The sequence below is a fragment of the Exophiala oligosperma genome (genome assembly GCF_000835515.1).
Source record: "Exophiala oligosperma strain CBS 72588 unplaced genomic scaffold supercont1.3, whole genome shotgun sequence".
In the NCBI taxonomy this organism is placed as follows: domain Eukaryota; kingdom Fungi; phylum Ascomycota; class Eurotiomycetes; order Chaetothyriales; family Herpotrichiellaceae; genus Exophiala; species Exophiala oligosperma.
Genome location: NW_015622820.1, coordinates 2,629,576 through 2,649,775, shown reverse-complemented (window position 1 = coordinate 2,649,775; position 20,200 = coordinate 2,629,576). Strand labels below are relative to the sequence as shown.

Genomic DNA, 20,200 nt, shown 5'->3' with positions numbered 1-20,200 from the left:
TAGTTGCTTTGAGACGGACGGCCAACATAATCAATAAAACAAACCGACGAAATCTTTTGTCATGGTCCCTCAAAAGAGCAGTTCTCGCCGTTATGGTGCAAGTCTATCACTCTTCGCGCGCTCGAAGCCTCCTTCAGGATATTTTTGCCCTTTAGGTTAGGCTTCAATATTGTGTGCAGAACTATAGAATGACCTTAATTTCATGCATCTGTTATACTTGGTCACCTCGAGAGGATTGGTCCGAAACTACCGCTGTTAGAGAAGGCAAGGCTGACGAGGCTGAAGACCCTGCAATCAACGCGTCACGCGTCTTAATTTAAAGTCTGGGGTGCGCGTCTCAGGCTGCGGAGGGAAGTCAAACCATCAGCACTGAACTCCATTCAAGCACAGTGACGGGTGTTCCGTACGGTGTCATCATATCGATTTCATCTTATCGTCTTTCTTGTTCAGGACGTACATGCTCAAGTCTTTGTGGTTCAGCTCCAGGGTCCCACAGCCTCGCCACGGCACGACCGCAGTGTTTCATTTGTCCGAGTTTCGTGACCAGTACTACCGTCATCTCAGGATACACCACTCCCCCTTTCGCGTGCTACCGGTGCGTAACCTCGTGGCCGCCGCCGCGATGTCGCTCAAACGCAAAGATCCTCCGACGTCGACGGGCGACGGTGCAAAGAAGCAGCCTAAGACGAAAAATTCCGACCTCACCTCATTCTTTGGACCGCCCAAGACGAAGACGAGTAATAATAATGGTACCCTTGCCGGTGCGGCAGGAAGTGTGGCCGATTCCACACCTGTCTCAAAATTCGACAAGGACAAATGGGTTGCAGGGCTGGGCGAGGAACAGAGGCGGTTACTCAAGTTGGAAATTGACACGCTCGATCCCAGCTGGCTGGCGCAGTTGAAGGACGAAGTCACCAGTCGAGAGTTTCTGGATTTGAAGCGGTTCCTGCAAAAGGAGGTTGACTCGAAGACAAAAATCTACCCTCCCTTGGAGGACGTGTACAGCTGGTCCCGCCACTGCCCTCTCCACAAGGTCCGCGTGGTCATCCTCGGACAAGACCCTTACCACGGCCACAACCAGGCCCACGGTTTGTGTTTCTCGGTGCGTCCGCCGACCCCCGCGCCTCCGAGTCTGCGAAACATTTACACGGCCATCAAAAAAGATTACCCCGGGTTCAATCCCCCACCCAAAAACTCGGGCGGTCTGCTCACCCCTTGGGCGGATCAAGGGGTCTTGTTGCTCAACACGTGTCTGACCGTGAGGGCGGGCGACGCGAATTCGCACGCGAACCACGGGTGGGAGAAGTTCACGCAAAAGGTCATCGACACCGTGGTGAAGCTGAGGACCAGAGGGGTCGTGTTTCTTGCCTGGGGCAGTCCGGCGCAGAAACGGTGCGCCGGCATCACGGGGGCCCGGCACCTCGTTTTGAAGAGCGTGCATCCGAGTCCGCTCAGCGCGCACAGGGGGTTTTTTGACTGTGGTCACTTCAAAAAGGCCAATGACTGGCTCGAGAGTCGGTACGGGCCGGAAGGGGTGATTGATTGGAATCTCGACAAGAAGAGTGTGCCGATAAAGGGGCCGTCGAAAGATGTGCAGGAGCCGGTCAAGGTCACGGAAGATCAAGAACGAACCCTGAAAGAAGATGGGCCGGTGACGGAATTGGTCGAGAAGAGCACTAGTGTTGCCAATGGAGAGAAAGAAAAGGACAAGGACAAGGACGAGTTTGAGGTTGACGACGATGATGACGATGCCATTGCTGCATTGGAAGAGGTAGCGAGACTCGAAGCAGAAGCTGATGGGAAGGCCAAGGAAAAGGAATGATCATGTTCTTACGTAGCATGGGCTTTTGTGGTCTTGCTGGAAGGTGAAGTTTGAAGCCATACTGCAGCCCTTTCCAAATGTACGTCTGGGGACATGAGCTCAAACACAGCCAAAGCAGCTTTAAAACGGGAGGGGCCAGGACGATCAACTCCCATGAATCGATGCGGGTGTTGAGTGTGAGGAAAGGCAATGGACCATCTTTTCTTTCATCATAAAGGGGGGAACAAAATCCAAAAAGAAGAAATTTTCGTGGAAGGAATAATAACCACCATGTTGAAAACTCTGGACTCTCCTATCCGGCATCACAATCATCGTCGACACCTTCAACGCCCTTGTCACCATCGAGATGTGGATGTGACGGGGTCTCACATGTGGACAGAGACTGGTCAGTATCCTTCTCAACCGTCAGGAAAGTGTTCCACTCTTTTCTCTCCTTTTTTTTCTTGTCTCTTTCTTGGGCTTCGGATGGTGAGATGGTTTTGGACATGGCCTGAATGGAATGGGAGGGAATGGACAGAATACCTTGTAACAGTAGCCGGGAAAAAAAATTCAAACCACTTCAGGTCACAATTCAACGGAATCGTATAGACTAGGAAATCTTTGGGCAAAAGGTAACGTCTTGCCTCGTTCATTTTGTTAATCATACTGTTCCTGTCTGTGTACCTGGCGACTTGGTTCCATTGAATAACCTGACCTGACCGGGACGTATCGCGACCCTTCACCAATTTCATCCACTCCGTCAAGGAAAAGCGACGAAAAAGTCCTCCCCACCCCCCCCCTTTGGTCCCATGGGCTTGTAATGCTGTCCCAACCCTTGCTGACGTCTCTGCCAAACACCCTTAAGAAAGTAGCAAGTTGAGCAAGTCTACTTAATACTTGTACAATCCCTCCAATAGACCTTTGATCTGAAGAGCCAGGACCTTGGAATAATATCTACACAGAGCAAGATTTCCACCCATGAACCAGAACCCTGTTTGTTTTCAAGTGTCAGTTGATGAGCTGAATTAAAAATGAAAAAGAGGCAACAAGCAGCAAGAAAAAACATACCTGGGTGTCCTGATTTTCTCCAGATTGTCCTCATTTCACCTTCGGAATCTACAATAATCATCACACACACCATGGATCAGTGCTGTACGACAAAAGAGTTTGATACGAAGAAACAAGAAAAATACTCACCATAACCCCAAATATCACCGACTCGGTCCGCAAGTTCATCACCAAAGATTTCTCTTGCTTGTGTTCGCATGTTTGCTATACGAAAGAAAATACACCGATCAGTAACCAGGCACAAGATCAACAACAGACATGAAGGAATGACAAAACTCACAATAACCAGTTGCAAAGATGATCTCATCCGCTTCAAGCTCACTTCCATCCGCGAATCGCAATCCACGAGCCAAAACCTCTTCGATTTCTTGACCCTGCTTGACCTTGATCTTACCGTCGATGATGAGTTGAGAACCACCGACGTCGATGTAATACCCTCCGCCGCGTTGGAAGTACTTCATAAACAATCCCGCATCTTCGGGGCCACGGTCCAATTTGAACCCAGCCTTGGTGAGACCGTCCAAGGTCTTCTTGTCGAATTCGGCCTGTGCGGCCGTGACGTTGACTTGCAACGCTTTGAGGACTTCGCTTGGCAAACTGTGTAGCCACATGTCGGCATCGTCAACTGGTGGTCCGTCTTCGGAGTAAACGCCCTTCAAGCCGATTTCGGTAATGGCCTCGCTGGAAATGACACATGTTGTTGATCGTTGGACAAGTGTGACGTCGTACCCCTTTTCGTAGCTGTCATAGATTTCAGCACCTAAAAAAACAACAGAAGTTTTGGGCAGGAGGAAAAAAAGACTTACAAATCTTGGGCGATGTCGTGGCCGGAATTGCATGATCCCACCACTACGGCCTTTTTGCCCTTGCCTTCTATTCTGGCTCCTCTGAACTCGGAAGAATGACAGAGTACATCGCCTTTGAAATCGGAGAGGCCTTTGATGTGGGAGGGAAAGTTCTTCTTTCCTGAATGTCCTGTGGCTTGAATGACGTGCTTTGGATGAAGTGTGCGAGCCTCGGTGGTTCCGTCAGCCTTGGTCCGCTTGACTTTGACGGTCCATTCTTTCTTGCTTTCGTCCCAAGAAGTCGACTCGAGAGTGGTCTGGACCCAGACATTCAACTCAAGGAGCTTTGCGTATGAATCGAACCATTCCGCCAATTTGTCCTTGGGAGCTTGATCACTGTCAGGTATTTCCAACAATCACGAGTCAATAACAACTTACTGAAGATCGGCCAGTGAGGAGGAAAGTTCAAATACGGCATATGATCTAGACATGGTTAGAATGTTGAGTCTCGGAACATGGAGGAGAAGGCTAAAACATACCATACCAGACCGGATCATGCAGGACGAGCTGGTGATATCGTCGTCTCCAGTTGTCGCCAATGGCATCTTCTCGATCGACAATGAGAGTGTCGACGCCGAGCATCTGTAGTCGAGCTCCTACTGTCAAGCCAGCTTGCCCAGCTCCTGTGAAATGGTTAGAAAGGATAGCAACAATCGACAACTCCAACAGCTAGACATACCAACAATCAACACGGTTGGTTCCTTGCCTTCGAAATTAATCGCGGCAGTCCGTCTTTCCTGCCAATTCTTTCTGTCTGGCTTTCCACCATGCTCGACGCCCTTGGTCCTGCGATGGTAGATTGCTTGTTCATGACCCTTGATGTCGTTCAGGGTGGTGAAGAAGGTAAAGATCTTCCACTGACCATCTTGCTCGGACAGACGAGCCAGACCTCGGCCCTCACCGGCTTTGGAGGTAAAGGTAAAGAAGAATTGCACTCCTTCCACATCTCCTTTACCGTCGAATGGGGCGAAGTGAGGAGCTCGGTAGGGTGTACTGTTGTCGATTTTGATCTCAGTCAAAGGACAGCCATCGGCCAGGAATGCCAAAATTTTGTCACGGCCTTTCGAGGTGTGAAGCTCCCAAGAAACACCTAGATGATCTCGCCAATAGCCATCGGCCAAGAAAAGCTGGGCTATTGCTTTGGTGTCCTCATTTTTGAGAGCCGTGTTGAAGGATTCTACGATCTTAGTGGCAATCTCACTCGGATCTGCAACTTTGGTCTTGGCTGTTTTGGGCCACTTGCATAGTGGGATGTTGACGGAACCAGGCTCACATCGATCTTTGGAGATCGTGAGGCCGGGATTAGTCTGTGATTGGACCTTGACACTCATAGCTAACAAGATACTGGCGATGCTGGTGTATCAAAAAGATGGAAGCAATGAATGATGAAGAAATGACTGGTTTGGAGAGCTCTGTGACGAACAACAGCGTTATATCAGCACATTTAAGTGCTTGTCATTGCGGTTCGGCTCAGCGGGGATAGGCGGATACTCATTTGCTAGAAGCACATCATTCTTTCGGGATTCCCTAAATGAGAAGTCCTGAAAACTGAAGTGGCAACTGACGATGGTGGTGTCATGAGTAAGGAGAAGGAGGACCCCGCAGCTTGATACTAAGGGCTGGTGAGGCGCAGTGTGACGGGGTAGAAGTCCGGCACATGTTATTCATTGCAGCTGCTTGTGGTAGAGAAGAATTTCCTCAACTCCGTCTCCCCGACCGGATTCCCCCACGACCCCCGCGTTCGGACCGGCCACTTGCTGCTGCCGCCGGTGCGGCTCACGTTACCGACTAAGCCGTTTACATGAGACACGTCTCCAGTGGTGAGACACACTTTGATCCGGCGGTTGCACACAATGCATTCATGCTCCAGCATCGAGGGGCTATGCGGTTCAGGTCGACGGTAGTTCACCCACGTGCAGGACGATCCTTTCTGCATGGGAAATCATTCGTCATTGAGATGATACAGTCTGGACAGCAACTCGAAGTTTGCTGCCATGGTGGGACTCGTTTCCACCAGATCAGAAATGTACCTGAGCATCTTTGTACACCACAGCTCGTAACCTGGAGGGAGCGTCTCTCGCAACCGCTCCTCAGCCGAGTTTTTGAACGCATTAAAAATAAACAGCTGGCCAAATAATTGTCCCGCGCAAAAAAACTTTAGAGGCATAAAGTCTGGCATGGTACAAAGCCGATCCCATAGCAAAGCCCAGTCCATTGCAAATCTCAAGGTGCTCGAGCACATCTTCAAGTCATTTTCTGTAGCCGCAACAGGGTTCAGTAGTGCTTTGTAGAGAAAAGGGCGGCCCAGGTGAAACATTGAGATTCGATAGCGTGCTTGGAGCAAGGCTACGACTACAGCATCACTGGGACTGTCGAATACTGGTTCGGGGTCTTCATCTGCAAAACGCAAAGCTTCAGGCAGATTAGCACGCCACTGCTCCCTAGAAGATGTTAGTAATGTACGCGTGCAAGCTATGCATTGGTAGCAATATCTGAGCCGACGGGTCCGCAAACTACTTACAATTGATGCCTCAACTCCTCTGCCAATGCGGTTGAGGGGTTGCTGAAGTAGAGCTCTTCTCGAACGCGACTGAGAATGATTCTCACGGCAATCTGTGCAAGAAAGTGGTAATGGTAGTAAGAGTCGTCCGGATTCTGGGCGCCTGATTTGCTGATATAAGGATATGTGATGAATTTTGGCAAGGGGACAACATCTTCCCACTCCTTGAAGCCGCTCGATGGCAGCTCCAATTCTTGGACGATAACACTTTCAAGCATGAGGGCGCTCCAAAATAGCCGTGAGTGCATATCGGCGACCCATTCGTCCTGGGGATCCGGTGGACATTTCCAGAACGCTGCACAAATAACAAATGCCCGGCTTGTCATCATCCACTCGTCCACTGGCCGCATGACCTGCACAAAGTAAAGGGCTGAGGATAGGTAGAATTGACAGCTCTGAATGTCCCGCTCGCAGAGGCAGAATCCGACACGTTTACGAGCTTCGTTGAAGAAGCTCAGTCCTGGACAGTCTTCCTGCATAATTTGTTGAACCAGAGGTGTGATGTCAGCGTAGTGAGATGTATCGAACCCGCCTTCTCCGAAGGCCTTTAATCCCATGCAACCCAAGGCCATAACGTTTAGGACAAGACAAGACTCGACGTCAAAACCAAATCCCTCACGAACGACCACAGCAAGTGTGTTGAGAAAATAGTAGTCTCTATCGAGGAATGGATATACACGGTTGAAGGTATCGAAATAGGCATTAGAAAGGACTTTGACGCATGTCAGGCTCAGGGTGGACAACCACTCGCCGGTCGGAAATGTCGCAGCTGCTTGAATCGTGGGTTCCAGTGGCGGTCGATTAGATTCCAGATGAGTATGGAACGTTGGTTTCATATCGCAAATGGCCGTGGAAACGCTAAGGGCTAGAGAGGAGTGCACTCCAGGCCAATGTATCGTGCGATGAGCACTGAACGATAGTACGGTTCCGACAGCCGCTGACTGACTCAGAGGTCTGCTTATCTGAGTTTGAGGAGATGTCAATGGCGCATTGGAAAGTGCGGAATCAATATGATAAGGGCTCATTGTAGGGACGTGGTTGACTTCGTGTCGATGATTAGTCTGCGACGATGGACTCGGGGTATTCGTGGCTGAAAGGTGATCAATCTTCGACTCCATCCTCCGCAGAGTATTGAAGATCATGCTCATGGATGTTTCATTCCTACAAGTGACCTGGTAAGTAGGGTTTGGGAGAATATTGACTGAACCCAGGCATACTTGGTAGGTTTGCGCTCGACATAGGTACATTCAATGCCGAGATTTCGACAGAGGCTGCAAGGCATGTCCTCGTCACACCTTGTTTTCTTTGCTCTACAAGCCTCACATGCCTATGATGACAGTTAGCCTTGTGCTAGGAATGATTGCTCTGGTGTATCCGATCAGATCTATTCCATACCTGGCGAGCAATAAAGTTGCGCTGCCTTTTTGCGGGTCTCGAGTCATCGTGGGAGCTCTCCCGGTCTTGCAGGGAGGGCATCTCTTGATCGATCATTTGGGTCTAGTAATGCATGGAAATAACATGTATCAATCGAAAGAGACTCCAGGTACTCCGTACAGTTCGTGTCAACATGCGTCACGTAGTTTGATCATTCTTCAGCCGGATATTGGTGAAGTCTCCTGTACGAGTACGACGGAGGAAAACAATTCTCGCGTAGTTCAAGGATATTATCGGCCATCATCGGTAGGTTCGGCATACTTGCCTTCTAGGAATTTGCCCTAAGCCTTCTAGGTACGCCCAATGCCTAAAGCATCTCGCCAGTCTACTCAATTGCCTCAGCAGCAACTCATTCTGGGATGTCAATATATCTGACATAGCAGAGACGCTTATCAACTAGAATGGGTCGTGCGAATGCTGGCATGAATGCGGCAATGCTTCATTTACGTTAGTATCATCATCACATATCCTTTCGATCAAATGTTAGCAGGACATCACAGTATTCAAGTCGTTCTCGAGTCGACAAGGCATACAAAACAGGCAGGTCGCAACATCCCAGGCTTATCTCGACTTCCCATCGGCACGCGCGTTCCGAACAGGTTTCCGACCCTCTAGCCATGGTAATAAATCTATACACCGCGAGAACCGTTGTTGTATTGCAACGTTTCAGAACCGAGATGTCAAGGTACCATCAACGATATCGTGGGCGGTGAGTGTTGATGAATGCGGGGGTGAGCGATAGGCGTGAGTGACACCTAAAGGCACCCCTGGAGATGGCTGGTTCCCGGCTTACCCAGAGAAGCCTAGGGCACCTGTTCACGCCACACTCCAGCCTTGTTCCGGGGGCGTTCCAGGTATAAAACAATGAGGCTAGTAGCGCAGATCAGGCTGAATCTTGGCACATTTCAGACTTTCAGCCACATTGCGTACTATCGAAGCTCTGACCTGGAATGTCACGGTAGCACTTCTACAAGTCTCCCATTATCTCGCGAAAGGTGAGTTACATTGAGTATCGACACTCGACTATCGATGCTTGTTTGTCCATCCCCTCGATTCGGCGACATGTAGCTTAATTTCACCACGAGGTAGCACGGACTATCCTCCTCACAGCCTGGAAGATCGCAATGCTACTGAGCCCTTTGACGATAAAACCGGTGCAATGCCTCTTTTCTTCCGACTTCGAGCTGACGCTCTGTGCGTACTACTAATCAAGAAAGATGGGTCATCTCCGGGCCACCGCTGTTGTCCTTGGACTCAGCGTTCTCACCAATGTTGTTGATGCAGTCAAGGTCAATCCTCTGCCAGCACCACAATCAATTACATGGGGATCGTCTGGACCAATATCAGTCGGCGCAAACTTGACGTTGAATTCACAATGTGGAGAAATTGTCACTGATGCGTGGAGCCGATCCTGGAACACCATCAGCACCTTGAAATGGGTCCCAGCAGCAGTGGAAGCATCCATCGCCAAGTTCGAAGCCTTTCCTACCGAGACACCATCATCTTACAAGTCCAAACGGGCAAATTCTAGCCTCACTCAGGTTGAGGTCAACATAGCCAACTGCGATGCAGATTTGCAGCAAGGTGTTGATGAGTCGTACACTCTGGCAATTGGGCAGTCCTCGCCGTCGGTCAACATCACCTCAAAGACCGTGTGGGGAGCGCTCCATGCATTCACTACTCTTCAACAAATCATCATTTCAAATGGAAATGGAGGTCTCATGGTTGAGCAACCCGTCTCGATCACAGACCATCCCAACTACCCATATCGAGGCGCAATGATTGACACAGGCCGGAATTTCATCAGTCTGCCCAAGATTCGTGAACAGATCGACGGGTTGGCACTGTCAAAGATGAACGTGCTTCACTGGCACATGGCTGACGCGCAGTCTTGGCCCGTCCAGATGCAAGTGTACCCGAAAATGACTGAGGGAGCGTATTCTCCACAAGACACCTTCTCTCACAATGATATCCGTGGCCTTGTTTCCTACGCCCGGGCTCGCGGAGTTCGTATCATTCCCGAGATTGACATGCCCGGACATGCATCCCAAGGCTGGTCGTCGGTTGATCCGAGCATTGTGGCTTGCGCCGGGTCTTGGTGGTCGAATGGTAAGTCGCTGTTGGTGCCCATCGTGCAGAAGTTTTCTGATGATTTTCCACAGATGACTATGCTTTACATACCGCCCTGGAGCCTAACCCCGGACAACTCGACATCTTGAACAACAAGACTTATGAGGTCGTCAAGAATGTCTTTGGCGAACTTGCCGGCTTGTTTGGTGAGAGTATCTTCCACATTGGTGGTGACGAGCTCCAAACAGGCTGTTACAACTTTAGTACAGCCGTGCAACAATACTTTGCTCACAACAAATCCAGAACATACAATGATCTGGTCCAAATTTGGGTCGACAAAGCCATCCCCACGTTCAGATCAGCTGCGAATAAGACGTTGATGATGTGGGAGGACATTTTGAATGCAACGCCCCATGCTCACACTGTTCCGAAGAATATTATTCTCCAAACCTGGAATAATGGTCTAGAAAACATCCAGAATTTGACCGCCAGAGGGTACGACATTGTGGTGTCTTCATCCGACTTTTTCTACCTTGATTGTGGCTATGGAGGATGGGTTAGCAATGATCCCCGATACAACGAGATGGTAAACCCCAACGCTTCCGTCCCGACATTCAACTACCTTGGAAATGGAGGATCGTGGTGCGCACCTTACAAGACCTGGCAACGAATCTACGACTACGACTTTACCTTGAACTTGACAGCCCAGCAAAAAACCCACGTTCTCGGGACTGAAGTTCCCCTCTGGTCTGAACAGGTCGACGATACCGTTGTGTCGACCAAGATGTGGCCTCGGGCTGCTGCGATGGCTGAACTTGCGTGGTCAGGAAACAAAGATCCCAAGACTGGCATCAAACGGACGACGGAAATGACACAACGAATCTTGAACTTCCGGGAATACCTGGTGGCCAATGGGATACAAGCTGCACCGTTGATGCCCAAGTACTGTTTGCAGCATCCTCATGCATGCGACCTCTACTATAACCAGACGGCTCTGTCGGAGTACTCGACCGCTCAGTGATTCATGTTAGAGGAGCGATTTCAAGTAGTAGTAATAACATACACTTGGCACTGGCTGTACGCACGGCAGAGATTGATTAGGGGAAGAGAGAATAATTATACATTACTTTCACATGTGCACATACACGCAACTCAGTAGCCCACACGACCAAGAAACAATCGAAAGCCTGAAGAAAAGCGTGTGACGGAGTGTGAATAGTAGCGATATTTCAGTTCCGATCGCGGAGACGCAGAGTCGACGTTCCCGAGGTCTGTTTTCGAGACGCACGACATTTCTCCAACCACAGCAGTCCAAAGCACTAGTGATTGATTCCGAGACGAGGGACTTTGCGGGAAGAAACTGAGGGGGCATGGGGAGGTGTTTTTTGTGGAGATCCCCTGGACGGGAGGTGTGTATGGAGGAGGGTCGTCTCCAATGCAGTAGATATACGTTGCCATCACCACCTCCTCGGTGCTATATCATAAAACCCACAGCCCGACGATAGTGGTCTTGCGAGTAAAACAAATAGTGCGTAGAAACCTCACTCTTCAACCATGCCGACAACATCGACAACGACCAACGGCGCCAATGGCGCACACGACTCCCGATCCAACTCGATACCGCCGGTCACAAAGATCCTCGCCTCGTTCGTCGCCGACGCCGACCCCTCGACGTACCTCACCCCGCGCGTCCGCGACAGACTCAAAGAGTATATCCTCGACTTCATCGGGGTGACGCTCGCGGCAGGTTCGACGTCCGACTCGACGCCGTCGTTCCTGCAAGCCGTCACCGCGCTCGGAGGCCGGACGGGATCCTCGACGGTGCTGGGGCAAGGTAAACACTTCACGCCTCAGTACGCGGGGCTCCTCAACGCCGCCCTCGGCCACAGCCTCGACTTCGACGACACCTACGCCAAGGGCACGCTCCACGCGGGGGTGACGGCCATCGCCGCGGGTCTCACCCAGGCCGAAATCAACGGCGACGGCGGCAGCAGCATCGACGACCTTCTGGTCGCCGTGGCCGTCGGGTACGAAATCACCTGCCGGTTGGGTCGAGAGATGGGAAACGACGCCTACGCCCGAGGCTTCCACAACACGTCGACCTGCGGAGTCTTTGGAGCCGTCGCCACCATTTGCGTCCTCAAACACCTCCCCGTCCAAACCGTGCTGGACGCTTTCGGGCTCGCGGGGTCCAAGGCCGCCGGGTCCATGCAGTACCTCGCCAACGGGAGTTGGAACAAGCGCCTTCACCCGGGGTTCGCGGTCCACGACGCCTTCGTGGCCGTGGCCCTCGCCGAGGCCGGCGTGTTGGGGGCCGCCGACATTTTCGAGGGGACGTTTGGTTTCCTGCACGCCTACTCCCCCAAACCCGACAAGGACCTGGGGCACCTCACCTCCGAGCTGGGGGAACGGTGGGAGTTCCTCGACACTTCCCTGAAGCCTTTCCCCGCCTGTCGAATGACCCACGGTTTCATCGAACACGCCACCCGGTTGGGTAGGGAAAAGGGCCACACGAAGGCATCGGACTACAAGACGGTGACTCTCTCCCTGAGTCCCGCCAACGTCAGCGTCGTGGGGGCCCCGATCCCCAACAAGGTCCACCCGGCCAACATGGTCGACGCTCAGTTCTCGGCCTACTTCACCGCCGCCCACAGTTTCTTGTACGGGTCGGGCGCGGGCGTCCAGGCTTACGAACGACAAAAACTCGAGGACCCTCAGATTCGTGAATTGTCCGACAAGATCACCTGCGTGGGGGACGAGAGTATCCGAGAATTCGGATCCAGGATCGAAGTCGAGTACGCCGATGGAAGCAAGGAAGTGGTGGATATCCCCTACCCTCTAGGCGAGGTCCAACACCCTTTCACGAGGGACCAGGTGGACCAGAAATTTTTTAGTCTGGTGAACCCAGTGTTGGGAGAGAAGAGGGCTCTCCGAATAAGGGACGTGGTGAATGAGATCGAGAAACATAATGTACAGGAGATTTTGGGCCTGTTGTACTAAATATCCACTAAAATATACAAGTTTGGCAAGGTATTTTACATTGTACTCTTTCACTCACAAAGTCCATGCAAGTTGATTTCCCAGGCAGGTGAGTACTGTTACTATATACAACCAAGTCTGTAAATGGGCAACAGAATCTCAGTGATAGCCAGAAAGCTAATCTGACGTAGATATTATGGAACTTCGTCTTCTTTCCACTTCGTCCGCTCGAACTGGCGGTCCCTCATAGTTCTTTTTCCCCCAGACGAAGTACCACACGGCCGAAATGGTCACACCGCCGACGAACACCACCGAAGCATAATTCATACCTTCCAGCGTGACCGGGTTGAAGAAGGGGAAACTGAAAACCGGGATGATGAATAAAGTCCAGCCTAGAGGGAAGAAATGAGTCAGCCCAGCTGTAGATGAGAGGATGTGGAACAAGGTTCGGATATCACATTTGCGTGGGGCATTTGGGGCTTCGGGGGGGGGAGGGGGTCTTACATATTGTGATGACATTGCAGAATGCACCCAGCTTCCCAAAGTCCCAAGAGCCTTCTCTGAGGTGAGTGCGGCCGCCGAGGAGGGAAACGATGACGGGCATGACGTAAGAAATGGTCAAAAAGATGACTCCAGAGCCGCTGAAGGCATTGAAGGCCGCAGCAGACCCAAAGTAGATGAGACCCAACAAGATCTGTACGGACATGCTGAGCATCATGGCGTTGAAAGGCACGTCGAGTTTGGGGTTGATTCGTTTCCAGAGTCCAGACCCAGGCATGGCTCCGTCGCGGGAGAAGGCCCAGATGCAACGCGACGCGGCGGTGGTGCAGGCGGTGCCGCAGAAGATGGCGAGGACGATGATTGGAATCGTGAGCGCAAAGGCGCCGCCCTCATTGCCGATGGCCGAGCGAAGAATGAACGGCAGAGGTTGGGCGTAGGGGTCGTTGATGACATCGAGAAGGTCAGGCAGCACGAACATCAACGGCAGGAGAAAGATGATGCCGCAAAGCCAGTTCAGTCCCAGTGCCCAACACATGGCTTTGGGAACTTGCCTGCCAGGGTCGCGGACCTCCTCGGACATGCTAAATAACTGCTGTGAGCACACGCACAAAGACCGAGAGTTACGGGAAAGGCTTACGAGATGATCATGCCGGTGGCAGAGGTCGCATAGGCAGCGTGCAGGAGTCCGATGCAGAATGACCAGCCTGGGGTCCAACCGGTATTGGCTTGAAACTCGCCCAGGGCGAAACTACCGCTGTTTCTACCGTTTTTGGCGATGACAAGAACGCAGATCAGTATGGCAAAGACACCTCCAAATGTCCAGTAGATGGTCATTGTCTAGTTAATCGTTAGGTATATGATGGTAAGTCGCGTTGGGAGGAGAAGGACCGCTAAGGTCGATTGAAAGGAAGACAGATGCGCGGAGGTGAGGAAAGAAATCAGTATTCTTACATCCAGAAGCGGTAGCCACCGATTGCCCAGGGCGGATATGGCATTGCAAGTCAGGGTGATGGCGAGGAAGATCAGATAATACTGGTAGGTCTCTGCGGCAAAGATGCCTTCGCCATTGTCATCCTGGAAGATGTTGATACAACCCACGAAAAAAAGGGTGGTTCCGAAGTTGACAGAAAGAGTAATGATGATGTTGCCTAGGGTGTATGACCAGCCACAAATCCATGCGGTGATCTTGCGGTAATGCGGTGGGGAGAGCATGAATGTCTGATAGTAGACGCCTCCAGCTGTAGGGTAGACCGAGGTGATTTCACCCAGAGACACAGCCAGACAAAGGATAATGGCGCATACTCCGCACCAGCCCCAGATCACAGCGACGGGCCCGCCACCTGCGATAGGATATAAAAGTGTCGTAGCCAGACCATACGGGACAGATGCCAGCACAAAGGACATGAACGCAACCTGGAAGGTGCTTCGACTTCGAACCAGCTCGGCCTGGTAGCCTAGGATATTAAGGAGCTCGTCGGCTTGCTCCTCGCCTGGACCCGCGGCGACACTATGACGGTGCTCCTTGTTCTCGACAGCACCGTCGCCGCGAAGGACACCATTGTCGCGGTGGGCGAGTTCGTGTGTACGAACCATCTCGGACCGGAGTAACAATTGAATGAGCGGCAATCAAGGCTGGAAATCCGAGCACAGGGCACAGAATGGGTCTCGACAGGCAGATCTTGCCTCGGTCGATAAGTTTCGTTCAACTGCCTAGTCACGTCAGAGGTACAGAATATCCGGGGAAGAGAAAAGACAGAACCGAGAGGGTTAAGTAACCAAACCTGTGAGAAGAAATTTTTGAAGTGATCAGCACCACTGGGGGGCATGACGTTTTGCATCATGTCGAAGCTCAGAGGCTTAGCCAGCCCCAAGCAATCCATTGCTACCTCAGATGGAGACCAGAGACTTCAAGGTAACGACGGCCCAGATTTTGGTGTGATATAAAAAACCCACAACGCGTCCACTTGGGCAGATTTTGTCAAAGAAAAGAGCCCGAGCCAAGGTGACCAAGATATGCCAAGGCGCCAAGATACACGTGCCACACATATTACACGTACAGGCGAGAGCGGAGAAGCCCCGCTACCAAGGTACTAATAAACCGTGTTCTTCTTGTAATGTATGCCATCAGCTTATGTACCAGTTAGATAATCATGTTGGCGGACGATAGGACGAGAATTATACGGATTTGACACATTGGAACGTTTAAACGCCCTCGCTCGCACATTCCAACCGCCTTTTCCATCTTCATATCTGCGCGCAGGCCCTGGCGCTTCAGGCGTCATGGTCAATTGTCCAGTTTTCCCTTCTCCTCGTTGGTTCTGTCATGCATCAAAGTGGCCGCAATGCCGTCTGTCATCTTGTGGTCCACGTTTGCAACGAAAAAGTTCACAATGACGCCCAGGCCAGAGAACGCAATTGAGGCCAGCAATACCGTTCGAAATGCAGCCATACTAGCGAATTCGTATGATGTGATGCCGGCCAAGTCGATTGCAGGTGTCGCCCCAGGAACGTCGCCGAATCCCTTTCCCAAGGTTAATGCTGCAAGCCATGCAGGTACACTGGACAGCGGCAGCCCAGCTTTGACAAGTGCCGCTGGCACACGCCTGGCAACTGTCGACTGCAGACGGTTTGTCAAAATGGCAACATAGACGGTGGAAAGAATGCCACCGCCCAACGATCGCATGGAACCGGCGATTCCGCCTGCGGTACCAATATCTTGCTGGTCGTGTACTGCAAATGTGCAAAGAACCGTAGTCACTCCCTCATTCCAGCCGATGCAGTAACACGCCACGAAGACCAGACTAAGCGCCCGACTTTTTGAGGTCGGAGTGCAGGTCGCCACCACTATACCCCCTTGTCAGTGCTGTAACCAGTGGAAGGAAGATTGACTCTACTTACATCCTAGGAACATCCCTCCGAAGAAGAACGCCACAATCACCTGTATTCTGGCCTTCCCAATATGCCGCGACAGAAGACCGGCAGACACTTGACCTGCGACGTACCCCAGGGCGATCAAGCAGGCTAAATAGCCTCCATTCAAGGCTTCGCCTTTCGAGTAGAATTCCTTGACCATGAGAGGCCAGACGATCGACATTCCATAAAACTGTCCAGCGCCCAACGCCAGAGACGCAACACATCCCGAGAAACCTTTGTATAGAAACAGCTTGAGCGGCAAAAACGGGGTCTTCAGGCTGGCGTATATCTCCCACAAAACAAAGGTGGCACCGACCAGAAAGCCAATGATGATCGTCGTGATGACTTGAGCCGACTTCCAGGCGTAGAGACCTCCTCCCCAAGAGATTCCCATCAGAAAGAGCACAATGGCGGCCGTGAATAAGAATGCGCCGACGTAGTCGAGTTCCTTCAGTAACGCCACCAACTGCTTTGCTCCCTGCTTCTCTCGCAAGGAAGGCGGGTGGTAGAAGCAGATGTAGAGTGCCAAAGACACTCCATCCACGCCAGCAACGACATAGAATGAAGTACGCCATTTTGCAGCGGTGTGGAGAATGGCGGCGTTCGCAATAGCTGGACCAAAACCGGACATGGGGAGAATGGCCAGGAACAGAATTCCTATGGCGAGGAACCGGTGTTTCATGGGGACCAGCTCCCCCAGGGCGAAACTGTAGGAAAGTTGTGAAGCTGCTCCCAGTCCACCAAGGACCATCCCCCCGATGACGGTGTTGATACTGTGCGCCGTCGCTACGACAATGGCTCCCACCAGGGCGAAGATTGCTCCGACGATGAAGATGTAACGACGGCCCAATATATCTGATAGGCGGCCGACAAAAGCCTGCCCGACGGCCATGGAAAGTGTGTAGGCGATGGCGATCCACGCGTAATTGTCAGAGGGGCCCAGGTCCTGGTTGATGGTGCTCAACACCGGAGAAGCGACCGAGAAGAGGCCAACTCCAGCCGCAAGCCCAAACCACATTGCAGCAAAGGAGCCTAGGAATCGAGAACTCAGGTAGTAACCGTGTGGGAGCTCGCCGAGGACGCTTGTAAAGCCATGAGTCTCCCCGATGTCGAGGTATTTGCCCTGGTGTGGAACCACAGCTTCAACATCATCGTTCGACCCTGGCTCGACTGCAGGGTCGATGTGGAATGAATCGGGCGTTTCTTTTGATGCCATTATTGCAAATTCACCTGTAATTTTATCCAACAAAGTTTGGACCCCGGATTCTGAGCAACCAAAGACCACATTTTTTTTCCTGGGGGCTGAAACCCCAGACCAGGGACTGTTATATGATGAGAAACGACTACACAATTACACATGACTACAATCAAGAAATTGGTGTTGCGCTGGAGTCAGAAGTTCAAGTCCTTATCTCCTCGGCGATATGAAGTGTTAACGGCGAGGTTCGGTAGGAAGAGGGTTTCCCTACACCTATTTCCTCGGTCGGGGTTTTTAATTGTGGGGAATCCTTGTATGACCTCCTTTCTGAACCTGTGGGGGGCTTCCGCAGGTATAGAAGGCCAGAGCTGTGTTCGTGTCGTGAGGCTCCAGCCCTTTTTCTCACAAACAGTTAGGCTTTTGGAAATCTCAAGATGTTGTCGCTTGGCTTTTACAACGTTCTTCTCTCGCTGTGCTTTGCTGCGGCAGGGGCGGTGAGTACATCCGTTTTCAAACCTTCGGTGGTTCAGTGTTGCTAATCAACCAAAAATGATAGGCGATACTCTATTGCGCTACCCGGATCATTTATAACCTCTATTTTCATCCTCTGGCCAAGTTCCCGGGGCCCAAGCTCGCCGGCGCGAGCGAGATTTGGTACAGTAAATCATGGCAAGTCCTCCCAACTCCCACCGCCCGAGTGATCGTCGGCAGCAGTGACACTCATTCTCGGGAACGACAGGATCGGGGGTCGGTGGCCGTTCGAGATCAACAAGGCCCACGAGCGGTACGGCGACGTGGTACGCATTGCACCAAACGAACTTTCGTTCCGGACGATACGAGCCTTCGAGGACATCTATGGGTTTCAGCAAAAGAAACCCCAATTCTTAAAGTCGGCCTTTTACGACAATCCTGACGAGATGTCTCCCATGGGAGCAGAAAGGGACCCGATCAAACACCGGGAGACGAGGCGTCTGTTCACCCACGCCTTCAGCGCCACGGGACTTCGGGAGCAGAAACCGACCATCATCGGATACGTCGATTTCCTCATACAAAAGCTTTCCAAGGAGGGGGCTGGTCCAGATGGAGTGCTGATCGATCAGGCAAGTGAACCTGGAGTGTTGTTTGCAGTGTCAACTTTTCCGGCTGACGTCAAACCACTCTGGCACACACACAGTGGCTATTGTGGGTCAGCTTCGACATCATCGGCGAGTTGGTGTTTAACGAATCCTTTCACGCGATAGAGAGAGGTAATCAAAGCCTTTCCTTCAGCCTCATCCCACTTGATTCGATTGTGGTGTACTAACAGAAGGCTTTGGCTCGCAAAGGCCAAACGGACTCGATGATGCAGATCCTGGTCAACATCCTCTATGCCGGATCTTTCTTCCAGATCTTCAAAAGATTACCCATCTTGAAACCTCTTGCTCCCTTTCTTCTCCCGTTGAAACAGTTGATGAAGGATCGATCCGACCACCATCATTTCACGCACGAACGAATGCAGCAACGCATCGACAATGAGAACCCTCACCCGGACTTTTTCAGTGATTTGTTGAAAGATGAATCCAAAAGACCCTCGTTCGAGTTTCTCCGGACCAACGCAAGCTCGTTGTTGATTGCCGGCGCCGAAAACCCTGCCATCACCATATCAGCGATGATATACTACCTCTTCACGAGACCCGAAATGCTCCAAGCGCTACAGAAGGAAATCCGAGGGGCATTTCAAAATGACAAAGACATCGACACCTACGATCTGGAGAGTCTCCCACTGATGTCCGCCATACTGAAGGAGACGCAACGCCTATTCTCACCTCTCCCGATCAGCTTACCTCGAGTCAGCCCTGGTTCGGAGGTCGACGGCCGTTACATACCAGAAGGAGTGAGTCCCGCTCGCACTTGCTTTTTTCCCCACTCTAGGCAGCGGACATTTCACGGGGTTAGAAGACCAACTCACTTATTACTTGCGTGTGTTTGTACAGACCGTTGTTTCGTGTCATCAGTACGCCCTCGCTCACAACCGTGCCTACTTCGCCGACGCTCACGAATTCCGTCCCGAACGATTCCTCAACAGGTCCCATTGGCTTTACGACACCAGATACGCCAACGACGATCTGGCCGCGTCCAAGCCTTTCTTGACCGGTCCGCGCATGTGCATCGGCAAGCACCTCGCGTACCTGGAGATGCGCTTGTTGATAGCCAAGTTGGTTTTCAATTTCGACTGGGAGATCCTGCAGACCGTGGGACCGGGCAAGGAGTTGGACTGGATGCGTGACGTGAGGGCACAGTTTCTCTGGTCGCGCCCGAACATCAAACTTCGTTTCATCCCTAGAAATGTCCCAGAAGGGGTGGGAGCCACCTAGGAAGAAAAATTAATGAATGTCGAGGTGCCATTAGCTTCCTTCGCTCACAGCTGACTGACATCCTGTTTGCAGGATATATTTGCCAAACGACGAGGGATTCTAATTCCTGGTCTACTTAAACATCGCTCCCCATTCGGAAACGATGATGTTGCTATCTGTCCATGACTATCTGCCCAACAAATCGAGTAGCACAAATCATTCCTTGATTGACATTTGAAACTTTCCCTTGTAAATCCCTGCTGGGCAGCCTCGAGCTTTGCCATGGCCAGTAAGTACTCCATTTCTACATATTCTTAGGGATGTACTTCTCTCGCCATATTTTGAGTGAAGATTGCCTCTGTTACAAGGTGAGCTAGTAACTCCACGTTCGGGTGTCGAACCTTCCGCAGCCTATTCGATCCTGACTGGCAGTTTAGACTCACTGCACCCTGAAACTGCACGTCCTAGTCCAGTTGGTGCTACTAAAACCGACTGCTC

The 20,200-nt window shown here is 51.6% G+C and overlaps 7 protein-coding genes across 7 annotated transcripts; 4 read left to right on the top strand and 3 right to left on the bottom strand.

The window, feature by feature from the left end:
- Nucleotides 1–398: 398 nt before the first annotated feature.
- PV06_03713 (uracil-DNA glycosylase) lies at nt 399–1,822 on the top strand (the record flags this gene model as incomplete). Its single annotated transcript, XM_016404526.1, has 1 exon — nt 399–1,822. Exon 1 carries the CDS (start codon nt 458–460, stop codon nt 1,820–1,822), a length of 1,365 nt encoding a protein of 454 aa, XP_016265531.1. The 5' UTR covers nt 399–457.
- Nucleotides 1,823–2,011: 189 nt separating this feature from the next.
- Nucleotides 2,012–2,410, top strand: PV06_03712 (uncharacterized protein; the record flags this gene model as incomplete). Its single annotated transcript, XM_016404525.1, has 1 exon — nt 2,012–2,410. One exon carries the CDS (start codon nt 2,012–2,014, stop codon nt 2,408–2,410), a length of 399 nt encoding a protein of 132 aa, XP_016265530.1.
- Nucleotides 2,411–2,611: 201 nt separating this feature from the next.
- Nucleotides 2,612–5,347, bottom strand: PV06_03711 (uncharacterized protein). The gene is made up of 8 exons (XM_016404524.1): nt 4,394–5,347; nt 4,194–4,337; nt 4,093–4,137; nt 3,676–4,042; nt 3,150–3,610; nt 2,999–3,073; nt 2,870–2,917; nt 2,612–2,792 (listed from the first exon to the last, which is right to left on the bottom strand). Exons 1-8 carry the CDS (start codon nt 5,043–5,045, stop codon nt 2,692–2,694), a joined length of 1,893 nt encoding a protein of 630 aa, XP_016265529.1. The 5' UTR covers nt 5,046–5,347; the 3' UTR covers nt 2,612–2,691.
- Nucleotides 5,327–7,929, bottom strand: PV06_03710 (uncharacterized protein). The gene is made up of 4 exons (XM_016404523.1): nt 7,670–7,929; nt 7,492–7,601; nt 6,236–7,435; nt 5,327–6,155 (listed from the first exon to the last, which is right to left on the bottom strand). The coding sequence occupies exons 1-4, from the start codon at nt 7,763–7,765 to the stop codon at nt 5,657–5,659; spliced, it is 1,905 nt and encodes a 634-aa protein (XP_016265528.1). The 5' UTR covers nt 7,766–7,929; the 3' UTR covers nt 5,327–5,656.
- Nucleotides 7,930–8,756: 827 nt separating this feature from the next.
- PV06_03709 (uncharacterized protein) lies at nt 8,757–10,889 on the top strand. Its single transcript, XM_016404522.1, has 2 exons — nt 8,757–9,817; nt 9,871–10,889. Exons 1-2 carry the CDS (start codon nt 8,926–8,928, stop codon nt 10,797–10,799), a joined length of 1,821 nt encoding a protein of 606 aa, XP_016265527.1. The 5' UTR covers nt 8,757–8,925; the 3' UTR covers nt 10,800–10,889.
- A 1,902-nt stretch (nt 10,890–12,791) lies between these two features.
- Nucleotides 12,792–15,185, bottom strand: PV06_03708 (uncharacterized protein). The gene is made up of 4 exons (XM_016404521.1): nt 14,210–15,185; nt 13,896–14,095; nt 13,262–13,839; nt 12,792–13,149 (listed from the first exon to the last, which is right to left on the bottom strand). Exons 1-4 carry the CDS (start codon nt 14,849–14,851, stop codon nt 12,935–12,937), a joined length of 1,635 nt encoding a protein of 544 aa, XP_016265526.1. The 5' UTR covers nt 14,852–15,185; the 3' UTR covers nt 12,792–12,934.
- Nucleotides 15,186–17,803: 2,618 nt separating this feature from the next.
- PV06_03707 (uncharacterized protein) lies at nt 17,804–19,723 on the top strand (the record flags this gene model as incomplete). Its single annotated transcript, XM_016404520.1, has 6 exons — nt 17,804–17,863; nt 17,926–18,028; nt 18,084–18,454; nt 18,544–18,616; nt 18,695–19,242; nt 19,343–19,723. The coding sequence occupies 6 exons, from the start codon at nt 17,804–17,806 to the stop codon at nt 19,721–19,723; spliced, it is 1,536 nt and encodes a 511-aa protein (XP_016265525.1).
- Nucleotides 19,724–20,200: the final 477 nt, after the last annotated feature.